Source organism: Diorhabda sublineata, chromosome X, assembly GCF_026230105.1.
Source record: "Diorhabda sublineata isolate icDioSubl1.1 chromosome X, icDioSubl1.1, whole genome shotgun sequence".
Classification (NCBI taxonomy): Eukaryota; Metazoa; Arthropoda; class Insecta; order Coleoptera; family Chrysomelidae; genus Diorhabda; species Diorhabda sublineata.
Window position 1 is genome coordinate 40,497,000 of NC_079485.1, and position 15,277 is coordinate 40,512,276.

General features: G+C 29.8%; 1 protein-coding gene across 1 annotated transcript; it reads left to right on the plus strand.

Moving 5' to 3' along the window:
- The first annotated feature begins 3,093 nt into the window (after nt 1-3,093).
- Nucleotides 3,094-15,273, plus strand: LOC130451684 (UDP-glucose:glycoprotein glucosyltransferase). The gene is made up of 23 exons (XM_056790863.1): nt 3,094-3,265; nt 3,327-3,556; nt 3,614-3,843; nt 4,178-4,366; nt 4,607-4,779; nt 4,922-5,117; nt 5,555-5,898; nt 6,867-6,957; nt 7,359-7,671; nt 7,730-8,044; nt 8,767-8,966; nt 9,200-9,391; nt 9,732-9,978; nt 10,278-10,563; nt 10,818-11,027; nt 11,837-12,061; nt 12,414-12,581; nt 12,716-12,887; nt 13,319-13,501; nt 13,862-14,010; nt 14,606-14,849; nt 14,914-15,076; nt 15,137-15,273. Exons 2-23 carry the CDS (start codon nt 3,328-3,330, stop codon nt 15,163-15,165), a joined length of 4,548 nt encoding a protein of 1,515 aa, XP_056646841.1. The 5' UTR covers nt 3,094-3,265; nt 3,327; the 3' UTR covers nt 15,166-15,273.
- Nucleotides 15,274-15,277: the final 4 nt, after the last annotated feature.

A 15,277-nucleotide genomic window follows, 5' to 3' on the forward strand; every position in this document is an offset into this window, starting at 1 on the left:
CATCCTATATAGTTGTCTAAATTCCATTTCTTCCATCAAAGTCTCCTATCAATATGGATATTTGGCTGTAGAATTCTCACTCTCGTTTATTAAGTTGGGGGAATAGTTTTCTCATCTGTCTGCGAAGAACAAGTTCATGGATTTATACTCGTAAACTTGAATTCGCCAAATTTTTAACCAATGCTGTAGTCTGTCCTGATTTGTGTGAATTATGAGGATCATGGTATGCAGCTACTAAAGCTGCAGTGTCAACGGCATATGTTGCACCAAATATATTGAATGATATGGATGAATTGTCTGTGTGAAGAAGATATAGAAGCGAACCCAAAGCGCTACCTAGATATGTACCTGCGTTAATTGGGTATATTGTTGAGTATTCGTCTTGGTACTTAACTATGAAGTACTTATCTTCAAAGTAGAATTTTTGAATGAGGAAATAATCTAGTGGATGGAATATTGTTTTTTTTGTAAAATAGATCTAATTGCCAGGCCAGGTAATACTTTTTATCTGTCAAGTCTTCCATGATTTTATTTGTTATCCTTCACATTTGCTGAATGGCAGCATATTTCGAATTGATACTTTGAAATAACTTGGTATACATTTAGAATTCGTATTATTCTGATTTTTAATAATTTTAGACAGTAATCTAATTAGTTTATAGGAAGTAACTTCTTCAGCTGGTTTCCTACGCTTAGGCTTATCAATTTAATGGCTTTTATACGCCATCTTGGACTTGTATTGCTATTTTTCTGAGGAAAGTTAAGAAGAAGTCAAATATCTATTGATATTGATTGCATGTTCGCTAAAAATTTTGAAATTCGTAGCAACATACAGTCGGAAGATCGGTTTACTGCTCCACCCTGTAAAATCGGCGCAATAAAAATACCAACACCTTCCGATTTTCATGGTGTGTTAATTTATATCTGGTCGACAAAGTTGATTCGCCAAGTTGCATAAATAATATTTGCAAATGCTCAAAAATAACAAATCAACTACAGTTTATGAAAATAGAAATATCAAAACCATCAATCAAAAACCAAGGTATCGCTCGCATTTCAAACAACAAGGAACTAATGAAACTAAATTTTTTTTAAAAAAAACACCCTGACTAGAATATGAAAGAACAAACGATCAATTTTATTGAATAATTATAAAAATAGCTTAGCGTATGCGACGAAGGATTTCCAATGATATGTTTGCTTCAAAGAATTACTTTTGCGACTTTAAATTAAAAAGAAAAACTTTATGAATAGTGATTAATTTAAAAGAATGTTCATTAAATAACCAGTGACTTGAAATAAAAGGGAAACAATGGATGGATATTAATCACGTACTACAGAACTTTTTTATTGCTACTAAGCCACCCTCTCGGAACAGCTGAAATATTTCAATTTAGCAACCTGTGATACAATTTTTCTTATTAAGTTTCTTAACGGCATAACGTTCGTGCATCGGTTCTGTTAATAATCCTTTCAGCTAGTGTGAAGTTTACGTATTTACTTGTTTCGTTTTTTATACACGGAGACATAATTTATGATCTTATTTTTTTTTTCACAGTTAAGTATTTGTCAAATAATAAAAAACATTTTTGTTGACGCTAAGCAACCTAGAAACTTCTCTTGGAAGTTTTTGAAACGCTCAACGTTCAAGTTTCTTTCACTTCTCTATTGCTAGAGAATAAAATTTTCAATGTTTTTTTCTAAGTAGCATCATGACTCGGATAGTTAGAGATCTACCTAAATCACCATTTGGTTCTAATCACTGCTGTAATTCAATTTGGAAAAATACAATTAATAGATTTTTTTGTAAGAAATCATTAATAACCAATATACTTGTAGTGAATTTTTTTTAGATTCTAATTCTTCTTCTTCTTCTTCTTCTTCTTCTACTTCTTGGAGATCTGTCGATCTGTTAATTCTGAAACTGCCTCTGCATCTTTTCGTGAGAGGTGGATTGCCAACTATCTTACCACCTTTTAGGTGGTTTCCCGGGAGGCGTTGAGCCGGGCGGTTTGTTTTCTAGGACTATTCTCGGAAGTCTGTTCTCGTCCATCCGTCTTACATGGTTGTACCACTGCCTCTTACATTGTCTTCCCCATCTCGCAAGGTTCTAATCGAAACTCTCAAAAGTACTTCTTTCCCTTACCTTTCCCGTATTGGGAATATTGTGTCTTGAAAGTATAGAGCCAGAGAACTATAGATCTGCAAAACAGATGACAACTCAGCTTGAGATTCTGGAAGCATCTTACTAGTAGCATTAAATTTATCTAAAATTACATTCCATACAATGACTAGAATTGCTGTTTTCAAAGAATAGTTTTTAATCAATTATATATTTTCTATTTTGCTCAAACACCTTTTGCCATCTTCCTTTCAGCTTCATGATTCCGCGCTCATAAAATTTCTGGTCCTTATCAGGTGAGATTGAAGATCATCGTCATTTGTGAAAGTTTTACCATTCAAAGAATTCTGCAAACTTCGGAATAAATAGTAATCAGATCGTGCCAGATTAGGTCTGTATGAGGGATGTGGCATCACTTCCCAGCCCAACTCCCACGAGTTGTCAAAGATGTGCGAAGCCTTGCATTATACGGTGGAACACTAAACCTTTCCAATTTGACAATTCTGGCCGTTTTTCTTTGATTACTTTATCCAGTTCCATGGAAGTAGCTCAAAAAACACAAAACCCTTGTAATTTTGATCGACCTAATAATTACATTCAACAAAATATTACTATTCAATAATGTAATTAAGTGATATTTGAATGATTCTTTTTAATAAGAGTTAAACTATATACGCAATTTTGATAATTTCACAAAAAACCAATGAATAGAGCCCTATTACAAGCATTGCTAAAAAACAATGTAAGTTAAGTTGCCTATCTACATATTAGTATATTGATGTTTTCTCGATAGATGATGATATTTTTTATGTTATAATAAACTACTTAATAATCTACTACATATAATACATCTGTCACACAATCAAATATAATTATACATCAGAGAGCTCAATTTTCCGTGAAAGTAGAAATTTTATTTTTTCTAGTTGGTATCCACTTTTATTTCACTTGCACATGCGGTGGCTACACCTGATTGGTTTGAAATTGATAACCGTGTTCAGGGTGACTGGTAAGCTTGCTAAGATGTTTCACTAAATATTTAAATTTATTATAAAATAATTTACAATCTTCTGCTAATACTCAGGCTATGAAAATAAACGTATCAACGTAGTATTTACTTCCGATTTCAAAGCAATTGTCTAGGTAAGCTAAATACAAATAATAAACATTCCAGATTACTTTAGGTTATGTTTATCTGTTACAGAATGCAATTCATACCGTTCACCATAAGTATCTTATTGTTCTTAAGTGTAAAAGAACACGTAGAAGGAAAATCTAAAAAATCTAAATCTGTAACAACTCTTCTTGAAGCTAAATGGCAATCAACGCCCCTCGTTCTAGAAACTGCAGAGTATTTAGCAGACGAGAATATCGACTTCTTCTGGGGCTTTGTGGATTCAATAAGTTCATTAAATCCGCCACTAATATCTTCGAGTAATGACAGCTGTTTTTTTTTTAATATTATCATATAATTAACTTGGATTTTTACAGAAAATGAGTATGAACAGTACCAAATTATAATTAAACATGCTTCGAAATTTTTAACAGACTCGCAAATGTCAGTATTAAAACTAGGATTATCTTTACATATTTACTCACCAAAAGTACAAATGTTTAGGCAAATAGCACAAGAATTGCATTTGCCGGATTGTCCAACAGTTGCTGACATTGGAGGGACAGTAGTTTGTGATATAGAAAAGGTCAAATCTCTAATAAATGGAGTAAGTGAAAATAATTTTTTTAAAAATATTTGTTCATTTCAAAACAGTTTATTCTATAACTTACATTCATAGTTTCTACACATTTTTTTAAGATTTTGACAAATGCATATAAGTGCAAACGTTTAGAGTGAGTTTTTGTATAGTGGTAGTAATAAATAGTTTGTTAGTATACATATTTGATCATGCATTAGATATCTCATGAATATATTTTTTATATTGAATTGGACTTTCATCCCTATACATTCTGCATATTTAATGAAAGTCAAATATATTAATTATTACTGTGTAAAGTATGAAATTATTTTATAATTTTGTTGTTTCACTGACTTTTCAGCCAACTGAAAATCACGGAAAAATTGATGTCTATAGAATAGATAATCACTTCCCAGGCTCTGCAAATCGATCTTTAGTAGCGGTACTTTATGGGCAAATTGGTAGTGAATCATTTGGAAAATTTCATGAAGTCTTGAAAAATGCAGCTGTTGATGGTAAAATTGATTATATTATCCGTCACTATATCAAGGTAAAGAAAAATTTATGTACTTTCAACAAACCTGAAATTTCATGTTTTTTGATGAACCAATTTCACAGAATTTCCTAATTGAACAATTACCTCAGTTGAGTAATGTCAAGGGTCATCTTTTAGGATACTAATATTTTTCATTCATATTTTTAATTCTCAAATTATAAGGCAGTATTTAATAAAACAGTACATTACAAATATATTACCAGGTAATTAGTAATTGTTTTGAAAACATTTCAGAAAAATGATTCAAGAAAACTGAGACTATCTGGCTATGGGGTAGAATTACAAATGAAATCAACTGAATATAAAGCTCAAGATGACACTGAGTTACATGAAGATCAGAATTCTGCAGAAACTTCTCAACAAGATGAAGACACTGAATTGGAAGGTTTTGATTTTAAAAAATTGAGGTAAGACAAGTCTTTTAAATTTACATTGTACTGTATATAATAATCTTAACATGTGTTAGATATAATAACTATATTTCCATTTTAAAATAGCTTTTTCAATTCTAAAACTTATTTCAAATTTATGATAGCACATAATTTTTAGAGAAATTTTCCCCCATCTCCATAGTCAGTTAGAAAAATTTAAAACACATTTAGAAGATACTTCTAGTGAATTGGCACCACTTAAAGTTTGGCAGTTCCAAGAATTAAGTTTACAAGCAGCTGAGAGGATTATGAATGCTCCTAAGGAAGAAGCTTTGAAAATACTAACTAATACAGCGCAAAACTTTCCTATGCAGGTAATGTTCATTTCCTGCTTTTAACAATAATTTTAAGCTACCATTTTGATCACTTTCAAAATACCCATGTACCAATATTTATTGTACATAAACTGGTGCATGAAAATACAAAGTTAGAATGAGTATGCAATAATTTATGTAAAATTGACAAACCACAATTAAAAATTGAGAAAGTTGTGGAGGAGCAGAAGCAATAATTAACTAATTAGCTAATATGGGAGGCTAATAGCAAAAAATAACAGCAAACAATCTTGGAAAAACTGCAAAAAATTAAGAACCACATTAATTAATTAAATGGATTATAATTGATACAAAATACGATTACTACAAGTAAGAACAAACAACACTCTTTTCCAATCAAATATAACATGAAAATATTAAGGTCACTTGATGATAAATCCTCTTTATTCATTTGTTTTATGTTTTTTATCTGGTAGGCTAAAGGATTAGCAAAAACAGTAGTTAACCCAAATTTGAAGGCAGAAATGAAGAAAAATAGTGAACTATTTGGCTCCCATCTAAATCTACAACCTTCTGATACTGCCCTCTTTATAAACGGCATGTTTTATGATATTGATTTAGTTGATGTTTATGGTATTTTGGAAGTATTACGTCAAGAACTTAGAACTATGGAAGGATTACATGCACTAGGTGTAGGAAATAAACGAATGTCCTCTTTAATGGAACTAGACTTTGAAGAAGATAGTAGTGGTCAAGATTTTGCTATTGACATTAGAGATTCTGCTATCAATTGGATCAATGACATTGAACAAAATCCAAAGTAAGTATTCAATACAAAATTTTTATTATTATATATTTATAACATGCAATGTGTATACAAAGAGCCATTGAATCTGTCCAATACATTTGCAACTTTCCAAGGATGCATCAAAATGAAAAAATGTTCAAAATACTTTGATTAAAATCAACAATTTTTTCAGTTTCCTTTAGATCTTGACCAATATAGTTTTAAGAATTTCTATAGTATGCTGTCGGAATTGCTATTCCTTTGCAAATACTCAATTGAATTATGTAACTTGTTCGATTCAATACAATTATTATTATTTGTATTGTATTAATTTAGTGGATTGATAGATGAAAATCAATGGATCTGTTAGATTTCAAATTCAATAAATTTTACATATTCTTGTTGTCTGGAAGCAGAAATGATAGTCTCTTCTATTATTCCACTCATGTTTCTATGTATTAAATACAGTAGTACTAAAAATTCAGCTTTGCTCTTGTAAAACCAGAATCTGAAAGAACTAGTTCCTTGGAATATGAGCCCTGATAAATTTTGAAATATATCATATATCATCTAAATACTTAGATTATTGAATTAATTTATGTCTTCTATTTTAAAGTATGAGAATTGGCATCTACTTTTTATACAAAACCTTCAACCCTCTTTTTTTTTTCTCTTGTCCATTGTGCCTCCGTTTAACAAATAAATGTTAATTTATGAAGGAAAATATAAATGGTGTTTTGCTTTAGTTTCTTGAAGTAAAGAAAATTGTGAACCATAAGGTGAAGAAATAAGATTAAATAACTTATTTATGAACACCTACAATATTTATATTAGTACATCATTAGATATATGTTATATCTTGAATTTTCATTTGTGTAAAAATAAAGGACAATATATAACTAATCTTTCCTATAAAATATACTACTTGTTTGGCGAAAAATACATTATCTATTATCTAATAATTAATTAGTCCAGTATTTTTACTTGAAAAATATTTACAGGTATGCTATGTGGTCGAAATCACTAATGGAATTGTTGAGACCAACATTTCCTGGTATGTTGCGGCAAATAAGAAGAAATTTATACAATCTTGTAAGTGCAATAAATTGAACAAGAGATAATTATTAACAAAAAATGAATAACTTCTCATTTGATTTGGCAAATAGTCGTGAAATATCTGAAATAATATGGGTCTTAAGTATGGGCAGCTACAATTTTTCCAGAAACACTTTGTAAATTATTTTAATTTAGATGGGCTGGTTATCTGAAAAAGAATGAAGCTTTTACCAAAAAACTTGTAATAACTCTCAATTTATATAAATATCTTATAACATGGTCAAGTGAGTAAATTAGTACAAAAAGTTCCAAGTAAAATCTATCTCTCTACATCAGCTGCACTTCATCACTTAATGACATACATTATTCAGAATATTACTTACTCCGACTTATTTTCTTTAGAATGTAAAATTAATTCATATTTATTGTTGATTTAGGTACTCATTATTGATCCAAAAGAAAAATCATCTTCTGGTTTGCTAAAATTAGTAGAGTCTTTTGTTATTCACCTTGCGCCTATAAGAGTAGGATTAGTTTTCAATGTGACAGCTAATTCTGAAGTGACGGGCTTAGAAGATGTTGGTGTAGCAATGCAATGTGCTCTTAACTATGTTACACAAACTAAAGATGCTCCTACGGCACTAACTTTTGTTAGAACTTTATTGCAATCGTCTCAAGACAAGCTGAACATTGACGACGTTAAAAAACAACTTAGAAAAGATTATGATGAAGATCCCGTCGATATTTTAGGTATGTTTCTAATGGTACTATATATATTTGAATTTATAATTATTTATTGTTGTTTTAGGTGAAGATTCTGTTTACGATTTTGGAAGACAATTATCAGCCGACTTTATTGAACGAACAGGCCTCAAATCGTTTCCTCAAGCTCTGTTGAATGGAATACCTCTTCCTCAGAGTCAGATCAACGTAGATGATTTTGAGGAAACCATTCTTCAAGAAGTTATGACCCAAACCCCTAATTTTCAAAAGAGTGTTTATAGAGGCAAATTGTTAGATTCTGATGATGTATTAGACTATATTATGAATCAGCCAAAAGTAATGCCTAGGTTAAATTATAGAATATTGAATAAAGAAAAATCGTCACATCTTGATATGACAGGTGAGATACTTTTGTGAAACAAGTAAAAATTATTACATTAGGTGGGATGCTAGTACATACTACTGGAATTATATTATACAATTGATGAACCATAAACCAAATCTTGCTTCCACTAATAGTTAATGAATGTTATTGAAAATAATTGCACATTTTACAAACATATTAACAAATTTTGTAATGCTAGATAAATATCATAAGGGTATTTTGGAAAGATTAATCCTGGATCAGGTAGATCACCTATTAGCTAATCCTAACGCAGAATCCTTTCGCTAATTTTTTTCATGGTTTTCAATATGTATATAATTAGTTTCTCTGTATTTATAGACGTTTATTCAATTTTAGTTATTTAGTATTATTATTCAGCTGTTATCAGCGATTTAGAATACAAACTGATTTTACCCTGAATTTCAATACCAACGAGTTATTATTTATGTTAAAAAGTACAAATAACGCAAACATCAGTAGTCTATCAACAATGGTGCTTATAAGAAGTAACCATAGAAAACCTTTGTATATAATGAATTAATAACTTTTCAAGGTAAAAATAATCTAATAAAATGATTGCATTCATCCACTGGTATACTGGGGCAGAGAATCGAATACTAACATTTCATTCACTTTTTTGTTTTGATATATTTTGAAATTAAGATTATTTATCCATGAGAATGTATATGTTACAAAAACTATATGAATCGAAGATAACTTGAACCATTTGATTATAGGCACTCCGAGTAGTACTAATAATTTGGATATGTTGTTGAAGCTTAGTGCAAGAGATATGACCGCCACTGCTATAGAAAACTTGAGGTATTTTGCAGTACCTAAAAAGGGAAGCAAATATAATTCTATGACATATTGGGTTATTGGTGATTTAAGCTGTAAAAAGTCGAGAAGATTATTGAAAGATGCCTTGGAACATTTGGTAATATTTTCATGTATTTTTTATTTATTTGAATTGACTTGAACACTAATTTATATAACATTTACAATTTCAAAGTTTATATGAAGATTATTGAATGTCGAAACTTACAAAAAAGTCTTTATTTTGTGTATTATAACTTTGTAGAGATGAGTTTGGAGTTTAATTTGCTTGATTACTTTATGTCTTTGTAAGGTAAATAAAAAATTTTTATTAATAGATTCTATTTCACTTAGAAATCGGAAAGTCACGTGAGAGTGAGTTTTTTGCCCAACGTTAATGGTGAAAAAGATAATACGCTAAACAAAATCGTGTTAGCAGCACTACAAGAATTGCCTCCTGAAAAAGCACTGAGCTTTGTAATATCACTTTTAAAAGATGACAATGTCATGGTAAAATTGGAACACGGCGAAAAAATAGATATACCGGTAAGTAATTTTCATTCTCTTTGTTTACCTTAACAAATTTGATTTATATTGAAGCTGATGAAATATTTGTGGGATATTGTTAATTATGTTCTAACTCTTACCATCTAAAGTGAATTGTCATTATGTTTTCTTGTGTTTGATATATAGTTAGTTGAAATTATCAGTAGTTGTTAAGAATAGGGTTAAATGGGTTGTCTATTTTAACTCGAAACCAGCCTAAGAGTACCAATGTTTGAGCTGACTTTCTTTTCTATTTCTGATGTGTAAAAAGACTTGTTAACGTTTCCAGATTAATATTAAAACAGTTTTAAAATTTTATCAAATTTCAATTATATTTCAGAATGATGTTCGATCTAAAATTGATTCCCAAGAGTTGAACCTTAAAATGTTAAGAGTTTATTGTCAGAGAGTACTACAATTAAAAGAAAGCCAGAGAGCCGTGATCGCTAATGGAAGAGTTCTAGGTCCTTTAGATGAGAATGAAGAGTTTAATTCAGAAGATTTTAGCCTCTTAGATAGGTACAGTTCCAACACCTATTGGGAAAAAATTAAAAGTGCATTAGATAAAGACTCAGATGAAGATGAAGGTTAGTAACTCACCATATGTATATATTAATGATAGATAATTAAATATCCTGATGTACAATATTTTGTGACAACCTTTTAGTAATCCACGAACAATAACACATGTAAAACTTAACCTGAAAGGCACATGTATTTGTTTAAATGAAATTGCATTAGTTTTATCTCTGATTTTGGAAATAAATTGACGATTATTTCCTATATTTTATTGTCATACTTTTCTCGATATCAGATAGTTTTTCTATAATAATATATTAATATTATATGTAATTTTGTCTTCTTAGATGATTTGAATTGTTTGTAGAAATGACCAGTAACTCATTAATGAAAATAATTTCTCTGCTTATTGCAAGACCTCAAACTAGATCTAGATTTGAAATAAAATTTTCTGGAGATGAACATTCTGTAATCAAAATTCCTCCATCTCATCATGATAGAGTTGCATTTGATATTACCGCAATCGTCGATCCTGTTTCAAGAGGAGCACAAAAGTTGGGTCCTATCTTACAAGTTATGCAAGAAGTATTGAATTGTAGAATTAGAGTATTTCTAAATAGTGTTGAAAAGAATAGTGATATGCCAGTTAAAAGGTAAGTCTTCTACTTTTACTTTTGAAGTCTATTATAAACTATCTATTCCATTTATTTAGTATTATTTTGGAAAAATTTGGAAATTACAATATAAAATTTTCCTCATAGAACACTTTTGAGAAAGTTTATGAAACAAATTGTACATACATGTATATTTCATTTCCAACACTTCTAAATATTCTTTCTCAAATTTCTTTTCAATCTTTTGCAACATTTCTTTTACTTGTTCACATTATATCTAAATACTTTTTTAGCTTTTATCGATTTGTATTAGAACCAGAAATTCAATTTGGAGAAGATGGCAAACAACTATCAGGTCCAATAGCAAGATTTAACAATATGCCTACATCACCGCTTTTAACTCAAAATTATCATGTACCTGAAAATTGGTTAGTTGAAGTAGTACGATCCGTTTATGATTTAGATAATATAAGACTGGAAAATGTTGAGAGTAATGTCCACAGGTACAAAATTCTTTTTATATAGTTGTTATTTCTAATATACTTTTTAAACTATTATCAATTGCATTGTATTGAGTGTGTAATTATTTGTTATTCAAGAACATTTAAGAGTTATGCTACGGGCTCTATCCACAGAAATGTGCTAGAAGAAAAAGTACCCTCACGTTTTGTTTTGAAATCATTTCTTCAATAACAAATTTTGTACAAACAGATTATCTTATTATACCATCTCTTTTCACCATATTTCTTAAGTATCTTCTTTAAAGTAAGTGTGTGAATTTTTTTGATATCCCTCATGAGTTTTAACATACCCAGGAGGAATAAAATCTTTTATTGATTTTAAAAATATCGGCTCAAGATAGTCTCTAGAACTTTGTAATCAAATACTGTTATAGTTAAATCAAGTTTTACTTCTAATCTAAAAAACTATTGAGGTTTTACTTTTTTCGTGCATCCAGACTTTCCTATTGCCTATGGGCGAAATGAAATCACTTTTTTCTCAATAAAGATTTTATATGCAGGTCAATATTATAGCTTTGTGTATGACAAATTAGTTGTACCCGCTTCTATTTTTACATTTCATGTTTCTACGAGAATATTCTAATTAGCGACTCATGTTGCCTAGAGACAAATTAAATTAATATCCTACTTCATTTTCGTAAAATACTTTTATTAAAAAACTTTTTACAAAATGAGTCGAATAAAAATGGTTATGCAATGAAATTGATTGATGTATTATTAAAATCGTTGGCATAATTTAAAACCATTTAGTATTTACAATTTGATTTTATTTATATATTTTTTATGCTTAGTGAATATGAACTGGAATATCTCCTTCTCGAAGGTCACTGTTTTGAACAAAACACCGGCAGCCCTCCAAGAGGTTTACAGATAACTCTGGGTACAGACAGTCAACCTGTTATTGTGGATACTATAGTGATGGCCAATTTGGGTTATTTCCAATTGAAAGCCAACCCAGGTGCTTGGATCTTGCGATTAAGACAGGGCAGAAGCGCTGATATTTATAATATAGTTAGGTAATGTTATACATGGTGAAGTAAATGATATACTGAATTTCTCTATCGGTAAAAAATTTGTTTATTCACAATACAAATTATTTTATTCCCAATACAGACTTATTTCAGTGTCACCCGTTAGTAAAGAGACAATAGTAAAAAGCTATTATTTCCCAATAAATTCAGGTTCTATTAATATTACATTCTTGAAATTTTTATAATAATCACAAGTGTATTAAATTAGAAGACAGTAATAGATTTTGATATCTGCAATGACAGAATTAAGAAATTCTTACTCTCATGCCTTACGCACATAAAATATTTTTATTGTGGAATATAGTTTTTTTGTGCCAAACATGAAACATTTTTGTAGCCATGATGGAAGCGACACACCCGACAATTCAACTGATATCAAAGTACTTATTAGTTCTTTAAGATCTCATATTGTTAAATTGAGAGTGCAGAAGAAACCGGATAAAATGAATGTGGATTTGCTGTCAGATGAGGATAACGGTAACGGAATTTGGAGCTCTATAGCAAGGTAAACAGCAAGTTATATTACTGTCATTTATAAATAAATGAGATCAATATATGATTAACCATAAATAGTTATTATCCCATTTAGATATTGGACAACCTTAGTAAATAATATAAACAATTGTAATTTAATTTCAGCTCCTTTAAAAGTAGTGAAGATGAACAAGACGAAAAATTGAACATATTTTCTCTTGCTTCTGGTCACTTATATGAAAGATTCCTACGAATTATGATGCTGTCAGTTTTGAAACATACCAAAACGCCTGTTAAATTTTGGTTCCTCAAAAATTATCTCTCTCCTCAAATTAAGGTAATGTATTCTTCATAAGATTTTAATATTTTAACCTTAATAAATATCGTTTCTATTTAAATTAGCAAATCATATTGTACTCCTAACACACCTTGTCATGTTTAAAAAAGAATAAACATTTTCAAAACATATAAAAAGAAGAAATAGATTCTGGGGACATGTGATAATGCACATAATGACCACGCTTGTGACGTCGAATTTAACCAACTCTACTTTTTATGCGCTGAACGTCAAAAACATAATCTCACTTTCCTAGTGTACCTTGTAATTGCACATGATAATTTAATAAAAAAAAAGTAGTTATTTAATCGCTCAGAATATTTTTGTTAATCACACTTATTTATCAAACACAAGAGGTATCATATTAGCATTAATTGCATGTTTTATATGTACAACAAAAATATATTGTTTCTATGCACATGAATTTATAGGACTTTTTACCATATATGGCGAAAGAATATGGCTTTGAATATGAGTTAGTACAATATAAATGGCCAAGATGGCTACATCAACAAACTGAAAAGCAAAGGATAATTTGGGGTTACAAAATCTTATTCCTGGATGTGTTATTTCCTCTAGATGTTAAGAAAATTATATTCGTAGATGCTGACCAGGTAATTTTAATTTTTTTTTTTTATATTATCTATATTATATAATCTATTTTAGAAAATCAAAATTCGATACAAATTCAATCTAATGAACAATTCTACTCTATTAACAATATTTCTAAAACATCCACATTTGTAATTTTATTTACTTTGACAACTGATCGCAGTCAGTCGATGACATTGTATTCATTGTTTCAATGGCAAACTAGATTCACTTGAACGTTATGTGAAGTCAATAAAATGTTTCAAACAATGCTTCACATGACACTTCAAAAAGTTCAGATTATTTCTTACAGTTTATTATAGTTATTTATGAGTATTTGTTTTTGCATAATTATATTATTGCAATTTCTTATATCATTGTAGGTTGTACGAGCAGATTTAAAAGAACTTCAACAGCTGGATTTAGGCGGTGCTCCATATGGATATACACCATTCTGTGAATCCCGTAAAGAAATGGACGGTTTTCGTTTTTGGAAACACGGTTATTGGAGAAACCACCTACAAGGCAGAAGGTAGTTACAATAAAATAATATATAAATTAACCATGGCAACAACTGGAGTGTAACTAGGTGTTACCCTGATGGAAAAGTACATATTTATTTTGACTTTTGTTGTTTCTGTCTTTGCGTTTAAAACACTTTGCTTTGACTGTCCATTTGAATTCGTTTTTATCCAAAGGTAGTGAACGCAACACCCAATATCCACATGGCTATTTGGTTAGTCAATATATGACAAACGTATTCTCTAGATATGCCCCTAGCCACTACCGTCGCTCTAACCGATCAACTAGTACAACTTTTTCAATATAATCAGTGATTACTGCATATTTTATTTAGACTTTATAAACGACCATCATCAGTCTGATGTAATGACAGCTTAGACAATTTTTTGCATTTTTGTTCAAATCGTCACAACGACTTACTTTCAAAATGTAGCATCATGTATTTTGTTCACATTGGAAACTTCAAACAATTCTTGTAGATATGATATAATATTTATGACACAAAATCTGTATAGTTATATATAAAATGTCATCTATATCATCAGAAAAAGATCTCATATCTTTCATTAATACTCAGAATAGTAACATTGAAAATATTTTTTCAGGTATCACATTTCTGCCTTATATGTAGTTGATCTTAAGAGATTTCGTAGGATAGCAGCTGGTGATAGACTAAGAGGGCAATACCAGGCTCTTAGCCAAGATCCTAATAGTCTTTCAAATTTAGATCAGGATTTACCAAATAATATGATCCATCAGGTAGCGATAAAGTCGTTGCCTCAAGAATGGTTGTGGTGTGAAACTTGGTGTGATGATGAATCCAAGGAGAGAGCAAAGACTATAGATTTAGTAAGTATAAATTTAGACAATTAAGAGAAATGTTAATGCTACAAATTTTCAAATATTTCTTCAGTGTAATAATCCAATGACAAAGGAAGCCAAGTTAACAGCAGCTGTTAGAATCGTACCTGAATGGAAGTCATATGATGAAGATATTAGAAATTTGCAAAAGAAAATAGATTCTGGTTTATTGGATGCAGATCCAGCTGAAAATATTGTTATTGTTAGTGAAAAAGGTAAATGAAAAACAGGTTTCTGCATATAATTTTGTATTTATCTAGTTTATGTTTTTATAGAAAGAACTGATGAACATGAAGAATTATGATAGGTAAATACAATATGTACATATTTTTCAAATTGATTTGTAAGTGATATATACAGGTCGAAGTCATGTATGTATTTTGATTTAAATTAATAAATAGATTTAAGTTTATTGC

What these genes read in the sequence shown, in the direction of transcription:
- LOC130451684 (XM_056790863.1), top strand. Translation starts at nt 3,328, where the DNA reads ATGCAATTCATACCGTTCACCATAAGTATCTTATTGTTCTTAAGTGTA. An exon ending in TCCGCCACTAATATCTTCGA is followed by an intron (nt 3,557 to 3,613) that starts GTAATGACAGCT and finishes GGATTTTTACAG; the next exon opens with AAAATGAGTATGAACAGTAC. An exon ending in GCGAAAAAATAGATATACCG is followed by an intron (nt 9,392 to 9,731) that starts GTAAGTAATTTT and finishes ATTATATTTCAG; the next exon opens with AATGATGTTCGATCTAAAAT.